Below are 19,414 nucleotides of genomic sequence, written 5' to 3'. Positions count from 1 at the left end.
GTGAGTCACCCAGGCAGGCTCCACCACCCCCACAGGAACGCATGCCTGACTCAGCAGCAGCTGACCTTGAGCTGGACCACGTCCATCAGACGGGGAGAGGTGGTGGAGAAAACAGAGCAGCGGTTGATTGGGCTTGTAAGGGACTAACAGCACAGAGTGACAGGTTACGCTCAGGGAAGGGGAAACCTAAAAATGGGGCTGGGGTGAAAGGGGTGGATAGCCACACACTTCTCCCTCTGCAGGACTCTAACATGACACCCTATTTATTTTCCTGTGCGACAGTACAGTACAGTGCACATACATCACCAGCCACAAGATGTGAGTTCCCAGGTGAGATTCCACGGCACCTGCTCCCTGAGGAGTTCAGAGGAGAGTTTGTAGCATTACCTCCATGTTACATGTGGGGAAACTGAGGCAAGGAAAGCACTTGCCCAAAATGACACAGTGACTCCATAGCAGAGCTGGGAATAGAACCCAGAAAAATCCTGGCTTCCAGACCCCTGCTCTCACCATTAGTTTCCATTCCCTCTCAGAGTTGGGAATAGTACCTAGGAGTCCTGGCTCACAGTCCCATGCTCTAACCACTAGATTATTCTCCCCTTAGAGAAAATTCCTCTAGATTTCACAGGCATTAAACCAATAGGATTCTGTACAAACTACTGAAAACCCTATTGGATTCCATAAAGAATGATTTCCTCTCTAGGGGGTTTGAACTAACTTGGAGAATTCTAGGGCAGGGATGCATTTCTCTTAAATGCTATAGGATGGTTTAAAAGGGGAAGGGGCTAGAAAAAGTTCTCCTTTCCTATTCAAGTCTACAGGATGTTTCCATAATGGTACTTCCCAGAGCTGGGAACAGAGAGACTCCCAGGCCCCCTGCTCTGCCCACTAGATCATACTCCCACCTCTCTCATTGCTAGAATAGAACCCAGGAGTCCTGACTCCCAGAGCCCCTGCTCTCCCATCCCTCTGTGCTATAGAGAAGCTTATGCTCTGACAGCCACGGCCAGCACCATGCGTTACAAGAAAAGAGTCTCAATAGCATTTGTGGAGTATGGACAGGAATGGTCAGGAAGGCAAGTGTTCTGCGGAGAATGGAGGAGAGCAATAATTGCCCAGGCTTCTCCCACCAGTTCCTGTCAGTACGAAGAATGGTGCATCCGGCTCAGGAAAGCAATGACCCAGTTCCCCAGCCGGGACCCCTTCAGCCGCAGGAAGAGTTCATATAAGTTGATCTGCCACAGGCTCAGAGCTTCTAAGAGAGAGATCTTGGCCTTTCTGTACAGGGAGTGAGACTTGCTCCTCTGATACCTGGGCAACGGAGAGAAACAGCTGCATTAATCTCCCAGGACACAGCCCAGCAGCAGGATAGATCTTGGATCTTGAAGACCAGGAGCACCTACCCCCCATCCTCCCCCATCCCCAGGTGCCAGTTGTCTGCCAGGATCCCAGCCTTTGAGTATCCCTACCTCTGTGGGATCCCAGTTAGCTGGTAGGTCAGGGTTTCCTGGGTTAAATGTTCCCCAGGAGTGGAACGGTCCCTCCCAGCAAAAATGGGAGAGAGGAGAAAGGCTGCACAAGTGCAAGGATCTTGAGATCAGGAATTAGGAACTCCTGGGTTCTGTTTCCACAGCTGGTGCTGACTTGTCTTGGCCTTCCCTGTTCTATGCCTCAATCTACCCATCTGGATAGTGGGGAGATAGCACCTTCCTTCCCCCCTCCCAGGGACATTATTCCATTAGTCAAAGTGTTTGACATTGCAGGGGGCTATCCAAGTGCTAACTATTATTATCAATAATAATAGTTAATAAGCACTCACCACATGGTTTGTGTTTATGTAATCAGATCCCTAAACAACACAACATTCGACTGGTCCTTATAGAGAACCATCACTGCTAACACTGCTCCAGGACCTCTCGCCTAAGGCTCTCAACAGTGCTGGGAAATATGCACCCTCCTGGCTCTTGTAAACACAGTACTGGGCCCCTCTCCAGTAACACAAGTTAACAGAGCATCACAATGCCCTTGTGAGGCAGACACGTAATTGTCATCCCTACTGTGCAGATGAGGAAACTGAGGCACAGAGAAATTAGATCAGGGTATCTGGCTAGTGTATCTTGCCCATATGCTCAGGTTTCAGCTGATCGCCATATTTGGGGTTGGGAAGGAATTTTCCTCCAGGGCAGATTGGAAGAGGCCCTGGAGGTTTTTCGCCTTCCTCTGTAGTATGGGGCACGGATCACTTGCTGGAGGATTCTCTGCTTCTTGAAGTCTTTAAACCATGATTTGAGGACTTCAATAGCTCAGACATAGGTGAGAGGTTTATCGCATGAGTGGGTGGGTGAGATTCTGTGGCCTGCATTGTGCAGGAGGTCAGACTAGCTGATCAGAATGGTCCCTTCTGACTTTAATATCTAATATCTAGATGACTGACTTGCTCTTTGATTGGCAGCCAATCTCAGAATCAGGGATAGAACCCAGGAGCCGCACCCCCTACCCACAAGGCCATGCTGTGAGACAGGCAGCTGTGAAGTTTGGGTTCTTTTTCCGTCAGCCGTTTCTGGTGGGGACATTAATCAGATCTGGGGGGAATTATGATTCCAGAATCAAAAATTTAGTACGAAATCCTCAATGTTTCCAGCTTCCCCCCTTACCCCTTCTCCTCCATTCCCATTTCTGTCTGGCTCCAAGTTCCTGTTGAGAGCTCCTTCCCTATGGAGACCCAGGTGGGGGTTAGGACGGGGGAGAAAGAAGATGAGATTGAAAAAGAAAAAAGGGGGGCAGGACATTGACAGACATGCTAATGAGGGGAAGGTTCAGGTAAGACAGGGCAATTTTAGAAGTTCCAGAGCCGCCATCTCTGCAGAATCTCACTAGGAGACAAGAGGCAGGAAGGGCCGAGTGGAGGCCGGGGCTCCTGTCTCAGAGACTCACGTGGAGACGGCTCTAATGCAGCAGCGAGACATATTGAGGAAGGAGCTGGCACTGGCCCGTGTGTGTAGGGCTGACTCAATCCCCCTTAGCAAATCATTGGTCTTTAGCAGCAGCAGCATCTGGCGGGGCACATTGTTGAGGAGCTGGTTGATCTGAGGTAGGTAAGCGGCAGCATTGGTCCGGATCTCCACATCCTGAGCACCGTCACAGCAGAGGGGAACGGGGAAGAAAGAGAGGAGAGAGATGTTAACAAAGCTCTCAGAGTCCACTACTGCTTCTGCAGGGCAGACTGGAAGAAGTGTCTGCTGAGGAGATTGCATCTGTACTCCAGCAGCTAACGGGCTCCAGCCTCCCCCTACTGCCTCTTTGCAGAGGTCTGTCTGCACAGGAGACTGGGGCAGAGCAAACAGAGCAGGTAGAGAGCCAACCTCACCCATGAGAGCCTGACTGAGTCTGTCTCGACCGACTTCGCAATTCGCTCCCATTTGCTGCCTTCAAGAGGCTTCCCGGTCTGCAGCTGGCTGCAGCTCCTGAGTCAACCACAGCGGGTTGCTCAGTGACTCTGTGCCCCAGCAGCTGGGCAAGTTGCCTCTGCAGGGTTCTCAATGCTTTATCCCCCATCCCCACTCCCGTCTGCATAACGAGTCACTTTGTGATACCGAGACTTCCCCAAACGGGGTTAAGAGCCTTTCAGAGTCAAAGGGACTTGCTACCATCAGAAGTGTCTGTCCTCTTGGACCCTAGGCCAGAAGCACCCAGGTCTGTACACGGCTCGTCATGGCCCCTACTGCCTTCAACCCAAGCTTCACCACACCCGCCCCCAGCCAGAAACACTGCCTGCAGCGGGAGAGTGCTGCAGGCACGAAGCAGGACTTAACTGGGTGTTTGGGGTGGATTCCCCACACCAGCAAAACATATCAGATGGCCACCCAGCCCAGGCATTTTACCTTTCTGCTCTAGCTAGTAGTTTGTGGTGTACCACCTAAGCAATAACAGGGCACTGCATTGTGCTGGTCAGGAATTTTTCAATGGACCTTTTTCTTTTCTTTCCCCACAGGAAAGGGACAGTTTCCACTAACTTGAGTCCAGAAGGGTTCTCATGTCTGGGAGGGACTCTCTGGGCAGAGAGAGGGACAACCCCATCCCAGGACAGCCACACGCCTGGGGCTTAGAGCACTCATCTTGGGGGCAGGAGAGCTGGGTTCCAGTCGGAAAGAGCAGGAACTGGAAGTTGGGTTTCCCGCATCCCCAGTGAGGGCCCTAACCACTGGGCAATTGGCTGCTGTTCTCTGTGAGTGCCTTTTTCATGAAAGAGCTCTGTCTCAGTGCGGAACAGGAAGAAGTTTTGAATTCTTTTTGCAGTACAGGAAAACTGAGTCCTGTCCAGCTCTAGTACTGAACAGATTGTTCCCAACGCCTGGCATGTGAGCAGGGCTCCCAGTGTCCCTGACTCCAGCCCCAAACACCCTGCCCAAGAGGCAACTGTCCCTCATGTCGGTCTCCCTGATGATCATACGAGGAACATCCTGGGAAAGAGAAGCCTTGCGATGAATCCTGGTGTTGGCCTACAGCCAAACTCTTTGGGCGGGTTCTGAGCTACCAGAGATGGGCTCTCCCTCCAAAACCAACCCAACCCCGTAACAGGGATCAACCCCATCTGAATATTCCCTCCTTGACAAAGCGGGGCCTGGACCGAGATAGCAGGGTGAGCCTAGAGGTGCACTGGCAGAGCTGCATGTGTGGGAGCCTTGGACTGGAATTGCAGGAGTGCTGCAGATCAGGAATGAGATGCATGGCTGAGCTGTTGCGGGAAAGCTTGTCCATTGCCTGCTTACACTCTCCTGGCTCTTGCTGGAGCTGTCAGTCCTACTCAACAAGAATCCCAATGAATCTAGGGCAGTCTAATGGATCATCACACATATGGGCTTTCCCTGCATCCTCTAGCAGCTGTGGCATGAACCAGAAAATCCAGAAAAAGGTCACTGGAGCATTTGAAGGGTTCAGAACCCAGCACGTCACATGCAGAATGCAGCAGAAATAGATTCTTACATAGAATCAGGGTTATCAGGGCCGTCCCTAGCTATTCTGGAGCCCTATGCAGTGCCCCGCAAGGCGGTATGTGAGGCCCCAGGCCTCCGCAGGGGGAGGGTGGCTGGCCCAAGGTCTCCACAGGGGCCTGGCTTGGAAGGCAGGGGGGAACCGAACCCCAGCACTCACCAGTGGCATGGCAGGAGCTGGGTTGCTGCACTTCCCCCCAAAGGTGAGTGCAGGCCCTGCCTTGCTGCAGTCCTCAGGGGAATGGGGGGGGGACTGGGGCCATGGGGAAGAGATGAGGCAGGGGCTGGAGCAGCAAGCAGCTGTGCAGGGCACCCTACACAGCTGCGTACTTTGTGTATGGGTAGGGACGGCCCTGAGGGTTATGGTTGGAGGGGGAAGGGGAAAGGGACAGTTATAAACTAATTTCTCCTCCACAGTGGGTTTGACTGGGGCAATACTTTTTCCCCATACTGGCTTTGAGAACCTTCTATCATGCATATAAGACTTGCAGAACCATAACAAGTCTCATAAGTCTGGTGTGTACCTCCACCAGGTCAGACCAGTTGTTCATTTCATCCAGTACCCTATCTGCTGCTTTGTCCAGACAATGATCCATTTAATCTGGTGTCCTATCTCTGATAGTGACCAATGCCAATTACTTCAGAAGGCAGCTTAATAACTCTCAGTACACCTAAATGTTTAACATTATCCCATATGGTGAAATTCCTTCCTGACTCCAGCTTATGCTCTGAAACATGAGGATCCTCATCAATTTATCCTAGTGGTTCTCAAACTTTTGTACGGGAGACCCCTTTCACACAGCAAGCCTCTGAGTGCAACCCCCCCCCTTATAAATTAAAAACACTTTTTATATATTTAACACCATTATAAATGCCGTAGGCAATGCAGGGTTTGGGATGAGATGCATGGCTGAGCTGTTGGGGGAAAGCTTGTCCATTGCCTGCTTACACTCTCCTGGCTCTTGCTAGAGCTGTCAGTCCTACTCAACAAGAATCCCAATGAATCTAGGGCAGTCTAATGGATCATCACACATATGGGCTTTCCCTGCATCCTCTAGCAGCTGTGGCATGAACCAGAAAATCCAGAAAAAGGTCACTGGAGTCCCTGACAGCTCACGACCCCCCATGTAATAACCTCTGAGGGGTCCCGACCCCCAGTTTGAGAACCCCTGATTTATCCCAACTACCATCACTGCAGAGGATATTCCCTTTTATACAAAATATCTAATTCTTTTTTTGTTGTTATTATCCTTAACATCTTTGCCTCATTGATATCATGCGGCAAGTAGTTCCACAGGTACTATACTGAAAAAAAACCCCTTTCATTTAGGCTAAATGTTACTGGGTAATTTGAAACATATTCAATAAGGGCATGTGCTTATGCCAGTTGACAATCTATATGACAACTCATGAGATGGCAGTTCCAGAGAGAACAGAAATTTAAAGATCAAAAGATTGTGTGTTTGAGATTATCACAGTTGTATTTTTAACCTTTGCTTCCACGAAAATCTGGGGATTTGAGCATGGGCCTGGATATTCATTGAGTTTCCTAGCAACAAGTTAAAATGGCAAGTGGAATCTTGAACCTCATAATGGGGTAATGTCAGCCCTTCAGAGCCTGGATAGAAACATGGGTGTTTTGGGGCAATTCCCACATTTGATTTGGGCACAGGTGCTGACTTTGTGGGTGCTCCAGGGCTGGAGCACCCATGGAAAAAAATTAGTGGGTGCTTAGCACTCACCAGCAGCCAGCTCCCCACTTTTTCCCCAGCGCCTCCCACCTGCCAGTGGCCCCGCCGATCAACTCCTCCCCCTCCCTGCCAGCACTTCCCATGCACCACGATCAGATGTTCCGCAGCGTGCAAGAGAGCTGGGAAGAGGGGGGGACAGGGCATGCTCGGGGGAGGGGGTGGAACTGGGCCAGAAGATGAGGAGCGGGGGCAGAGCAGGGTGGGAAGAAGCGGGGCCGGGGTGCGGTCTTCGGGGAAGGGGTGGAGCGTGGCGGGGCCTAGGGCTGAACGGGGGTTGAGCACCTCTGTCGAAAGGAAGAAGCCAGCGCTGTGGGAACGGGCACACATTTCATGGGATAAGTACTATTCATTCTCCCTTCCCCCAGCATGCTTACTACATTACCATTCCCCCTGGATGTAGATCCCACACAGATCACAAATAAGTCTGGTACATCTCAGTCTAGTGCTAAATAAGGATATTTGTCCCCATCACAAAACAACCATATTATGTCATCATAGCTGGTGTTTTTTGAAAAGGACAAAGTCTGAAATAGCAGATGGTGCACAACGTAAGGCCTCTGGTGTGCCAGCGATCTGGAGAAGCAGAGGGTGCTGCAAGACAGGATTTAAGAGCATCATCAGAGCTGTGTGTTACATGGTACCTACCTCCACAATGTCTGGTTCTCGCTGCTGCTATTAACCTCTCTGTTTCACCCCAAAACCGAAAGAAAGGAGCTGCCTTCCCCTTAAACGTAAACTCACCTCCTGGTGTCATAAGGGAGCTGTATGATATTTGTGACCCACCAGAGCAAACCTTAACTCTGACCACAAAAATCAAGCACGAACCGACAAAGAGCGAGGAATTTCCACCACATAATTTCACAACAGCCAATTTTATCCCTTCTTTATGAATTCTTACCTGCATATTACATCTGCACAGATACCGCTTACCAAGCAATTCAAAGCCAACTCATTCTGTCCTCTACCCCTGCCCTCCTGCTCAACTTTGCCACTACAATAACAAAAGCTTCTTACACCCAAATTAAAATAAGCCATGTGACACAACATGCTTCCCCCCACAAACACTGGCTCACCCATTACTGCCATACCCTGCCTGATTTCCTCTACAAACAACATGGTTGCCCATTTGTTCATTAGTGTGATGAAGGTGGGTGCTGTGAGTGGTAGTCAGATGTACATAAGTAGAGAAGGACTTGTGACATGTGGACAGAAGGAAGAGGAAGAACTTAACTGGTGATTTTCTAGATTTTTCATGATTGGGTTGATGGGATTTGCACCTAAGCAACCTTGACCTACCTCCCATACCAAACAACCTCTGTCATTTCCAAAGGTTTTTGATAAGCGTGCGCTGACAGTCATTCACATGACTAGCAATTAACACTAATATGTATTATGCTCCCCCGCCGAGCCCCGACGTCTCCTCTGCCCCATATCTAGTTCTGTGTGCTCCCTGCACACCTGCACTCAGGAAAATTTTCAGAGAAGGGTTAATTTACAAAGGTTTCCTCTACCAGAACTGGTAATGTATTTAACCAAGAAAATCTTATGGGAAATTTAACTGACTTGTGATGAGTGTGTGAGAGAGACTAGGAGACTAAATTCAGCCATTCAAGTGCATAGCAAAGGAATTCCAGGCCACCTTTAGTCCAGCTCTCAATGCAGCCTCTCAGTAGGCCTGCTAGGGCAGCCATTAATATTAATGTCAATTAACTAGGTGATTATAATGGAGAAAGACACCACAGGAACACAGAGCACAACCAGGACGTACCTCGTTGGCTGTGACTGGTGACTGGTCAATGCCCCTGTTGACAGAGTCCCAGGACCTGGCGGTGAGCATGCATGCGAAGAGTGGATACAGGTCACCTGCCCCTAGCCGTCGGCTGTACTTCTGCACCCTCTTCATATCAGTCTTGATCAGGGACTGCCAGAGCCGACAATAGTCCAAGCGGAACTTCTCTGTCAGGACCTGGGGTGGGAGGGCCATGTTCCCCAATGGAAATCAATCAACAGCACCAGGGCACAGAGGAGAAAACCTATCCCAACCAGTGGGCACCTTTAACCACCTCCATGTCTGATATTTCAAGCTTCCAGGCATAAAATCCCATTAAAGGGTGGTAGGAGCTATAGGAAAAATCCACAAGGGGGATTGGCACGCCTGGGGTGCCTCTTTAATTCACCAGGGCTATGACTGGCTGAGTGACAGGAGGCTCTCAGCTCTATTCTGGCCTGAAGCACACAGGCATGAGTGACAGCTCCCCAAAGACAGTACATTGCATCAGCCTCCTGGCTCCCAGCACCCTCCATGCTCACATACCTGATAGAGCCCATGGTCCAGCAGTATAATGTGGGCCTTGCCGGTGGCTGGGCACTTCCTCACAAGTACATTGCCCGGGTGCGGGTCACAGTGTACAAAGCCGTTCACGAAGATCATTTCACTATACAGCTTCCCCAGATTGCGAGAGATCTGAAAGGAGACAGGAGACAGTCACGGCACAGAATGGGGCTGCCAGCTACTCCACGGTCTAACAACTACAGGGAGGGGAGAGTCTGCCCGCAGCATGTATGCCAGGGACTGATGACTACAGGCAGCAGTGAGGAGCCAGCTCCTGGCACATACCCTGGGATCTGATGGCCTGGGGCATTCAGAAATATGGGGGTATCCATCCACGGGGCAAACGTGGAGGGGTTTGTGGGGACAGGTGTAAAGTGTTTGTCTATGGCATAACTGGAGTTGGCACAAAGGCTGGCTCCATCTGGGTAGAAACAGGGGCACCCATTAGGGGAGAGGAAAGACACAGGAGTAGATGAGGAGATATATGTTGGAGCAGCCATGGTGGAAGGTGTCTGACTGGGACATCTGACTGGGCATCAAGGGACAGACACGGGAGGAGCATCTGTCTGGGGATGGATGGGGCAGATCCAGGGTGCACACCTGAGGCAGACAGGGAGGCATCTTTCTCTCTGGGTGGGGTCTGCCTGGGAGAGACTGTGGCTGGTTTCTATAAAGGGAGTGTCTCCCTCCCTACATTGCTCAGTCCTCCTCCCACCCCCTCCTCAGTCCAGTGCTAATCTGATTTATGATGTCTGGGAAGATGAAGGAACAGAAAGAGGCTGTTTAAATCATCCTGTCACGGCCATGTTCCCCCCATACTGTGGCCACCTTATCGCTGGGTGATTTTATTACAATTAAAAGCCTCCTGGAAGTAAGTAAACAGCTCCCAAGCCCAGTGTCTCGCTGGGGCAGGAGCAGCGCCAGGCCCCCCAATGCACTCGCGCGACCCCTCAGTGACACATACCCCAGCCCCCCCCGCCCCGAAAGTTCCAAAGAGGCCCCCCCCCACTGGACACCAAACAGGCAATTAAAAGGCAATCACTATAAACGATTCCTACCGCTCCCCATGCTGAATACAGTGCAACCAGCATGCTAAACCCCTCACCGCAGGCAGCCCCCCTGGAAGAGGAAAGGGATCCCAAAAAAGGGGCAACAGGGATTCAAATGCCAAACACCTGTGCACAAATAAACATCACACAGAGCTTTTCAGGGATCACTTTGCCAGTCACTGAAATGCATCCGCCTCTGGGGTGGGATGAGGCAGCTGTTTGCCAGCCACAGAGCTACGCTGCGCAGTGTTACATTCGGACAAGAAACGAAGATCCTCATATTTTGTTGACTCTGCAGGATGACAATGGAGGATCAGAATGCTACCCAAACTGGAATGTGGAATTAAGACCCCAATTCCTATGGAAAGTTCCTGAATGACTCCCACTGGTCAGGAATCAACAACATCTTCAGCAGCACAGCTCCCTTATCGCCATGCTAACAAAGTGGGGCCAGTACGGACCCCTAACATCACATGGGGGCATTATTACCAGTATTGATTGAAGGGAGAGAGCACCACCTGAATCACCAACACAACCCACTGCAACAACTAGGTGATACTTAGAGTGATCCAAGCACTGACCCAGATCAAACCTGTTTAGTTTATGAAAGCTGGTGGGATCAAAGTACAACATGCTGTGGTGTGTTAAAAGAGCCAGCTAATAACTGCACAAAGATCAGGGAAAGGCAGCACAAAAAGTCCTTCTTAATCTGTTAATTCATTTAGATGATGGGAAAGAACCTACGCTGGGTTCACAGACCAGTTGGAATGGATCCGGCTTCATCTCAGATTACAGCATCAGCTTTTCAATTCAGGACAGTTGGGTTCAAATTCTGTCTTGGGTCCAAAGTGAACTGAATTTTGCTGTCTCAGACTAAACTTTGTAGATTTTGGAGGCTTGGAATAGCCAGGGTTACTGCAGGTCAGGATTGACGGGCATCGGCAAAGCTGTGCGTGAGGGCCCAGAGCTGGAAAAGTTGGGTAGCCCTATAGGTCCGGGCCCAGGGCTCTAATTCCAACCCAAGTGCAGCTAGGCCCTAGAACTGGAATCTCCATGGGCTTTAGAGCAAGTGATAGGAGGGTGTATGTAATGTGTCTGTGTGCACATGTGTCACGGGGAGCTGCATGTCCATGTTATTCAGTAAGCATACGCACGTGACTATGAGTTTGTGCCTATTAATACAAACTACTTCCAGTGAATGTGGCTGGAATTTCAAAGGGAATTCGCTCGTTTGGCCACAGTTGCCTCTTTTGTGCTCTGTTTCCACCAACCTCCCCATGACCAAGCTTTAGTGGCACGATCGATGGTTCACAGAAAGGGAGTCCCAGAGTGTCACAGTCTGTGCCAGGAGTGCTTGAATGCTCATCCACTCAGGGAACACAAATAACAGCATAGGATTTTACCTGACCAATCACCACAATGCAACCCATTTTGATTCTGGAATATTCATGATCAATTCACTGCATATAATTCTTTAAAAATAAAACAAAAAACCACCACTTGGAAAATCAATTGGAGAAAGCTGCAATCTACCCCCTCAAGACACTCCAGTGCTGCCAGTCCTGGCTAAGGTGTCCCACCCTTATCACTGCTGACCTTAACCCTCCCACACTGACCCAGCAGCCCAGTAAAAAACAGGGAATAAAATGAGATTCAACTTGGAAGAAGGCAGCTAACAGATATGGGAAAATAGCCCCTGAGAACCAGCTACTCACTGGGACGGAGAAATCTGGCAAGTTGCGAGGCTGAGAGAGACCAACCATAGGGTGATGGTCGACAACAAATTAGATAGCAGTTTGCAGTGATCTATGGAAGCACAGCCCAGGCATGGCATCATGACACACAAAGGTCACAGCATCCAGCATAGTGAGGCCCCAATCAGCACCAGAGTCCTTAGATGTTGCTGTGATACAATAATACAATAATAAATAATAATAACGTGACCATGCCTGGAATCCTGCCTTCACTTCGGGGCACCTTATTAACAGAAAGATGTAGACAAACTGGAAGGAGCTCAGAGAACAGCACGGTAAATGATTAGGGGGCAGGAGGAATACACTTAGGAGGAAAGATTAACAGAGCTAACGATGTCTAGATTGGCTAAAGGATGAAAGAGAAGGGATACAATAACAGTCTACAAACATCTGATGGGTAGAACACTGAGGAGGGAGAAGAGCTACTGAGGCCAGGTCTACCCTAGTGAGCTTACAGCGGCACAGCTGTACCGATGCAGCTGCACTGTTGGAAGATCTATCGTGTAGCTGCTCTATGCCGACAGGAGAGAGCTCTCTCATTGACATACTTAAACCACCCCCTACGAGTGGCAGTAGTTATTGTAGTAAGATGAGGCCCTGAAACCCTTATATCAGAGGCCTGGTATGAGGCCTGAGGCCTGAACTAAAGTAATGGTCAAGACTTTGCTAACATAAAGCAAAGTTAAGTTGTGAGCCAGAGGCAAGGCAAAGAAGCTGGCAAGGAAAGGACTGATGCAACAAATATATATATATATATATATATAAGGTACTGGACACTAGAGATACTAGAACACTCTGATACTTGCACATTCCACACACTTAACAAGGAACAAGTTGACCCATCCCAAAGACAGGGGCAAAAGGGTAATATGAAGGATAGAGTTGTTTTGTTCAAACCAACATGTACAAGGTGAGAGGCGGCACCTTACTGTGTAGAGGGGTTGTACCTTGCTACATAGAGGGGTTGCACCTCAATACGTCAGGAGTGATGTGTAACTTGTTTGTACCTGTGTATAAGAATACATCCCTGGGGCAGTGTCTTTGTCCGGCCTAGGGGGCAGTAGAGTGTCCCGCCACTGACTGAGCTGTGTCTATTGTCAGGGAGCACATATGTACTAGCAGAACTGTAGAAATCTGATCCGGGGAGCTAGAGACTGTGTTTCATTTGACAATAAACCTGGCCGGGTGCTTTTGTACCTTATCGGAGTCTGTGGTCATCGGGGGTTCTCTCAGGGTCTGCTGTGTCAGCTATCTGCGCAGAGCCAGGGCAGCACACTCCTCCCTGCAAATCCCCACAGAGTTTAAAAAATATAATGGGGAAGAAACATGTAATGTAATTTGTAAGGCTAGGGCAGAGACTGTAGCCTTAAAATGTAAAATATTGCAAACTATAACCATGGCTGTTAAATGGTTAAGAAAACATACCACAAAATTGGCAGGGCAAGTAACAGTAACAAAGAAAGAGTTAAAAGAATCAAAAGAAGCTACAAAGCCCTGAACTCATTGCCTGTCACAGAAGGATCCTGGGGATGCTGGCTGATAGGACAGTGTCCTTTCCTGTCTCTCCTGCATTTGTTCCTGTCTCTTTAGATCAGGAGCAGATACTAGCTGTTTGCCCTAATTCATCTGTAATATTTGCTAATTATTTTAAGAGATGGCGACACTAACTTCTATTGATCTCATTAAAAGTAAAGGTCGTTGTGCAGCTCATTTCTCAGGGCTCAATATTACCTCCTCAGGCCAAAAGAATAGCATCGATTCTGGAACCTTAATCGAAGGTTAATTGGATTTGTGAGTGTGTTGCTTTTTTTGGTCATCTAAAAAAAAAATCCTGCCATTGCAGAGACCCAGTTAAACTGGTGTGAAATTAGGAAAGGGCATTGGAGACGTAAAGCCCTGATCTGGAGCTGCTCAGCATCATGGCTCTGAAATGGTCCTCAGTGAGGGTTTGGGATGAGAGACCATAGGTCCTGAGCTTTCCTCTCCAACACCGAGTTGTTAGAATCAAGATACAGCATCTTTGTGTAGTACAACATTATCATTGCACACTGACACAGTGTCACATTGAGATAACATTTGGGGAAGAAGGATGCAGTTAAGATGTAGATGTATTCAGGACTCCTGAGTTCTATTCCCAGCTCTGCCTCACTCTGTGGTTGTGAGAAAATCATTTCCCCTCTCCGTGCCTCAGTTTCCCCATCAGAATAATGGGGAGAATGATATTAATCACCTCCTTGAGGAGTTGCGAGATTAAACTCATTAGAATTTGCAAAGTGCTATGGTGCGGGGTAGGGAAGGGCATAGAGGTGTTATTTATTTATTGTATACATTTGTGCTTTAACTTGGTGACATCTGAAATGGAGTCGGGGCTCACTTTCCCCTAGCTTTATATGGAGTATAGTTCTTTGAATTTAATGTAAAGTGCATCTCCGAGACTCCTTGGAAACTGATTGATGTTGATGCTTGAGATTGACTTACAGTCTGAACAGCCCTCGTCTCTGTTTTAACCATTTGCTGGGTGTCTTTGTACTGTTCAGGAGCCTGTATTGCCAATAGCAGCTCTCTCGCTCGCTCTCTCCCCTTTCTAGTGTCTGGCACTTTTTGCACTAAGATTTAGCAGGGGCAAATTAAAATGAGTTTTAAGGAAACTGCTCCCCAAACTGAAGGGTGACGTATAAGCAGCAAAAGCAGCTGATCTCTTCAGCATTCTTTTCTGTGCTCCCTTTCTGCAAACACTCCAGCATTATTAACACACATGCTCAAGAAATGAGAGGGTCCACTCTGGTATACACAACGGAAGACTCCATCTCTGAAGATGGAGAAAAACCCTGAAGAGCTCATCATTTCAGATGATTCAATGTGTGGAGACAGCAAACAGCAAGAAGGGGATACGGTGTCGAAGAACAAGGATTATAGCAACAGGTGCATGCAGTTACTCAGCTTAGGTTTCTTAGTGGTTTGCTTTTACTTTTGATTAATATAAAATATATCACTGACTGAATGTTATTTGTAACATTCACAATCTACAGGCAGGTGGCTAGCGACAGGAGGCACACGGTACCATTTGTGTTCCCCGACTGGATGGCTTTTGTAACTAATCATCACAGCACAAACTACAAGTTGTGAATCTCTCAGTGGAATCTACAATTGGACAGCTGAGCTGTGCTAGTTAGTTACACCAGCTACAGCTCAACCAGTGAGCTGTAGGTTCATTTACAACACCTGCAACTTGCATAATCTGCCGACCAAGAGCTCTCTGGGTGAGACAGGTGACAGAACCTCCGTTGGGATAAACAGGAGAAGCCCAAACAGAAAGGTTCGGATAAGAAGGACTGCGAGTTTTATGGGGACAAGTCTCTTTAAATGAGTCAATTAACGTTTGAGTGGGTGCAGCGTGGGGGCACTTGTTCCATCAGGGAGGGGGTTCTTTAGAAGGATGTATTCTAAACAGCCTCATTCTTCTTTACTTTCCGGCAGCAAACATGCCATAAGTTCCTGGATCCCTGTTTGCTCTCCCCTGTCCTGGTGCACAAATGCTCTGAACTCCTGAAACAGAGACAGTCCATTTCCAAATAGATCCCGGTCTTATCCCCACACACCCTTCCTTGCCTCTAGATTACAGCAAGCTAATTTCTCTGAAACCCATGCTCCCCTCCCACCGTCAATATCCCAGCGGTGTTCTCCTCCTCAGCTGTGCTTGCACATGAATAGGTAACTGTTCCACAGGCAGATATTTCAGTGTTTGCACTTGTCTTTAGAAATCAAAGCCTTCTCTGATTAAATGCCATTACAGTCCAGCGCTCGGACGGCTCCAGAGAGATTAATATGCTTTTGGGCAGCTTTAATGATAATCCCGCTACAGACGGCATTAAGTAAATGTCAGTAACCTGGTTTGAAGGGAGCTTTCACCTCAGGGATCCTTTCCATTTAGAGGAGAGAGGCTCAGCTTCCTCTTCAAGGCTGCGTTACTGCATGAGAGAAATCCTGCTTGTTATGGTCTCCTCTCCTCCCACCCAGTTAAAAACACTATGGAAGAAGAGTGCCTGAGAGAAAGATTTTACTCGCAGCTCCATACTATTCTTTTGTTGACAATAAAAGAGTTAATTGTTTTTTTAAAACTGCACATGTGTAAGTGAGCAGCTAAGTGGTGTCTACAGGAACCAAGATGGCCTGCGTAAATTTTCTGTCCAAGCACAAAGTTGCAGTAACTGCACAGACTGACCAGGCCAACAATAGCCCATGGGTTTTTGCACCCCGCATAGGCAGACCTTTTTTAAAACCAACCACTGGAAACACCACGACAATATCTTTGGGGCCTGACACAAAGCCAAGCATACTGGGAAGTTTCATCTCAACACGGCACCAGCGTGCTGAGATGTGGTAACTCAGATTTCCCAATGGCGTAAATACGGATAGCTGGAATAAGAACCAGCTCAAATTTCCAACAAGGCTCCAAATAAACCCCTCCCATCCTCCACGCCACCAAAAGCTTTTGTGAATTGGAAAAAGTGCAGTTAGCTTAGTCTTTATATTATTCTGTCACATCCGGGCACCAAATTGCCCCAGAGAAAGGCAATGCTTGTGGAAATTCCAGTCTGATCGGGAACAGGAACCCTGGAAAGCTGACAAGAATGCCTGCCCCACTCCCCTGCCCGGGCTTTCCCAGACAACTTTGCAACCCCAAGCTGTTAGGATAGAAGTCAGATAAGCAGCTGGACTTTAGGAGGCTCAACTTGCACTGATTCTCCAGGCTTCCAGAGCTGAGGTGGACCCATCACCCTAGAACTTGGAGAAGCTCACTTCCAAATGTGGATCCAAATGTTGTTCTGGGTCCTATTTCTAATGGGCCAAAACCAAACCCCAGATCCAAACTCCTCAAGACTTGGGGAATGTTACAATCTGGATCAGAATGTTGTGGATCAGACTCATCTCTGCTTCTGACATTCTCCTATCACCAGGCTTTGTGCAAAGACTTTATCTCAGGGTGAAGAGAGCTGCATAAGACACATCTCCCCAAAGGAAGGGAGAAGGCACATCTGAATGGCTGCTTAGGCCTTGTTGGGGAGCAGGCCAAAATCAAGCTAGTAGATGGTCACATCTTTCTAAAGGCTACCCTACTTGTAGCATGACAATCTCCATCTCCAAAATACCAATGGAGCTCCTTGTTGATTTGCTCTTTTGCAGCAGGAGCTCTTCTATGCTGGACAGACCCTGACAATACAAGATATGGGGGGCTCCAGCAGCAAGCAGGGAGGGAGAGGGTTGACCCCAGTCTTTAAGAAAAGTCACCAAATGGCTGGCTCAGGGGGTTGGGCATGAAATATAGACCCTTGTTCTTCTAAGTTACCAATTCCAGTGCAGCCTCAGGGCAGAAGCAAGGAGCAAGCAGAGGGCTCAAGGGATAATGGGATATGGAGCTGTCCGCGCTCTCTCTCTCGGTCTATGGTGTTTTTAAAGTATCTTTTACTATGGATTTTAAGTGCCATATCTCTAGGTTGCCAGTTCAAGTCAGGCATTGGCACTTTACGTGACCAGCCTCAGCAGTGAGGCCAAACACTGAACAGGTCATGGAACGTGAACTCCCCGCTCCTCCCTAGAAGGAGTTGCTTCAGAGCAGTGGAAGGCAGAGAGGCCTTCAGTCTTCAGGCTGTCAATTTGGCACCACTCACCAGCATCGAGTTCACTCTGAAAGGAGTTTCTCTCACAGAGCGGCTTGAGTACTGAGGAACAGGCACCCACCACAGAGATCAGTCCAACAGGAAAGGCTGGATCTCAGGGCTAACCATGCTGAGATGCTTCCTAATTATGTTTCCATGACTAGAGCTGGCTGCTCCTGTCTGGAACAAACTGGTGGCCAAGCCTGATTATGTGGTTGATAAAAGCAAGGCTGCGAAGTCCCCACTGGGTTAAGGTGAATGGAGGTGGGTGAAGGATCTGCTGGGGACCAGGCTCTTTTAGTCTCCCTTGATTGCAAGTCAATGAACCATCAGCGCCTTGTGAGTCACACTGGGACAGCTCTTCACAGACCAGATATTTCACAGAGCTAGTCACAGATGCATTTATCTTGGTAAACACAAGGCAACTTCCCTATAGCAAAGCCTACACAAGGAAGGCAATGTGTGTGCTGTGCACACTGCTGATGAGACACATCCCCAATGCTGTGGGGTTTGGATGCAGACCTCAATCAACCTGTGATGGGGCACGTACCCCACACAGGCCCAGAAGGGGTTAACTTGGGCATGAGAGGCCAATTAACATTTCCGGCAGCACCTGCAAGAGAGAAGGACAGAGAAAGCTAGGCTGAACTGATAGTGAAGACCAGCTGGGGAGGGGCTGGGTGGTGATTATATTGCTGGGAAGTTTGTAATAGAAAGGGGCTGCCAGGAGACAGTCTGCACTCACTCTTGGGGGAAGAGAAGAAGTAAGAAGCCATCCTGGGAGGCAGCAAGGAGTAGACCTTGCTGTCAACTACCGAGTTTCTGGGCAGGAACCAAGAGTAGATGGAATCCCCAAGAGAGTAAGGACCACAGAGCCCAGAGACAGAGGGAAGACATGCTATAAGGTCTTTGGACTATAGCTTGGTTGGACTCTGTTATCCTGGAGGGCCAAGCTGCGACGGCGTGACCGTTGGCAGTGGATGCCATTGAGGAGACAGCTGCTACGCCATGTCTGGCCACAAGGAGGTGCACCTGCGGTGAGTGAACCCTGTGACACAGCCTAGGGATGCAAACATGCATGGCAAGGCTAAGGACCTGAACTGCAGCTCCCAGAGGGGAGCCCTGTACTTGGGTGCAAGTGCTATTAGAGAGGTTCCACTGTCTCAGCCAGCTGCATAGAATCATAGAATCATAGAATATCAGGGTTGGAAGGGACCCCAGAAGGTCATCTAGTCCAACCCCCTGCTCAAAGCAGGACCAAGTCCCAGTTAAATCATCCTAGCCAGGGCTTTGTCAAGCCTGACCTTAAAAACCTCTAAGGAAGGAGATTCTACCACCTCCCTAGGTAACGCATTCCGGTGTTTCACCACCCTCTTAGTGAAAAAGTTTTTCCTAATATCCAATCTAAACCTCCCCCATTGCAACTTGAGACCATTACTCCTCGTTCTGTCATCTGCTACCATTGAGAACAGTCTAGAGCCATCCTCTTTGAAACCCCCTTTCAGGTAGTTGAAAGCAGCTATCAAATCCCCCCTCATTCTTCTCTTCTGCAGACTAAACAATCCCAGCTCCCTCAGCCTCTCCTCATAAGTCATGTGCTCTAGACCCCTAATCATTTTTGTTGCCCTTCGCTGTACTCTTTCCAATTTATCCACATCCTTCTTGTAGTGTGGGGCCCAAAACTGGACACAGTACTCCAGATGAGGCCTCACCAGTGTCGAATAGAGGGGAACGATCACGTCCCTCGATCTGCTCGCTATGCCCCTACTTATACATCCCAAAATGCCATTGGCCTTCTTGGCAACAAGGGCACACTGCTGACTCATATCCAGCTTCTCGTCCACTGTCACCCCTAGGTCCTTTTCCGCAGAACTGCTGCC

The 19,414-nt window shown here is 48.8% G+C and overlaps 1 protein-coding gene across 6 annotated transcripts in view; it reads right to left on the bottom strand.

The window, feature by feature from the left end:
• Window positions 1-247: 247 nt before the first annotated feature.
• Window positions 248-19,414, bottom strand: part of ADCK1 (aarF domain containing kinase 1) — a 132,892-nt gene continuing 113,725 nt past the window's right edge. For all 6 annotated transcript variants that reach the window (XM_038407793.2, XM_038407796.2, XM_043516482.1 and 3 more), the window contains 4 exons: window positions 9,057-9,206; window positions 8,511-8,708; window positions 2,935-3,128; window positions 248-1,311 (listed from right to left, as the gene is read on the bottom strand). In XM_038407793.2, the coding sequence (XP_038263721.1) occupies window positions 1,140-1,311; window positions 2,935-3,128; window positions 8,511-8,708; window positions 9,057-9,206 (714 nt within the window). In that variant the 3' untranslated portion in view covers window positions 248-1,139. The remainder of the gene's footprint in view (window positions 1,312-2,934; window positions 3,129-8,510; window positions 8,709-9,056; window positions 9,207-19,414) is intronic.

The sequence above is a fragment of the Dermochelys coriacea genome, chromosome 6, assembly GCF_009764565.3.
Source record: "Dermochelys coriacea isolate rDerCor1 chromosome 6, rDerCor1.pri.v4, whole genome shotgun sequence".
NCBI classification, from domain to species: Eukaryota; Metazoa; Chordata; order Testudines; family Dermochelyidae; genus Dermochelys; species Dermochelys coriacea.
This window is presented reverse-complemented; position numbering and strand designations above follow the sequence as displayed.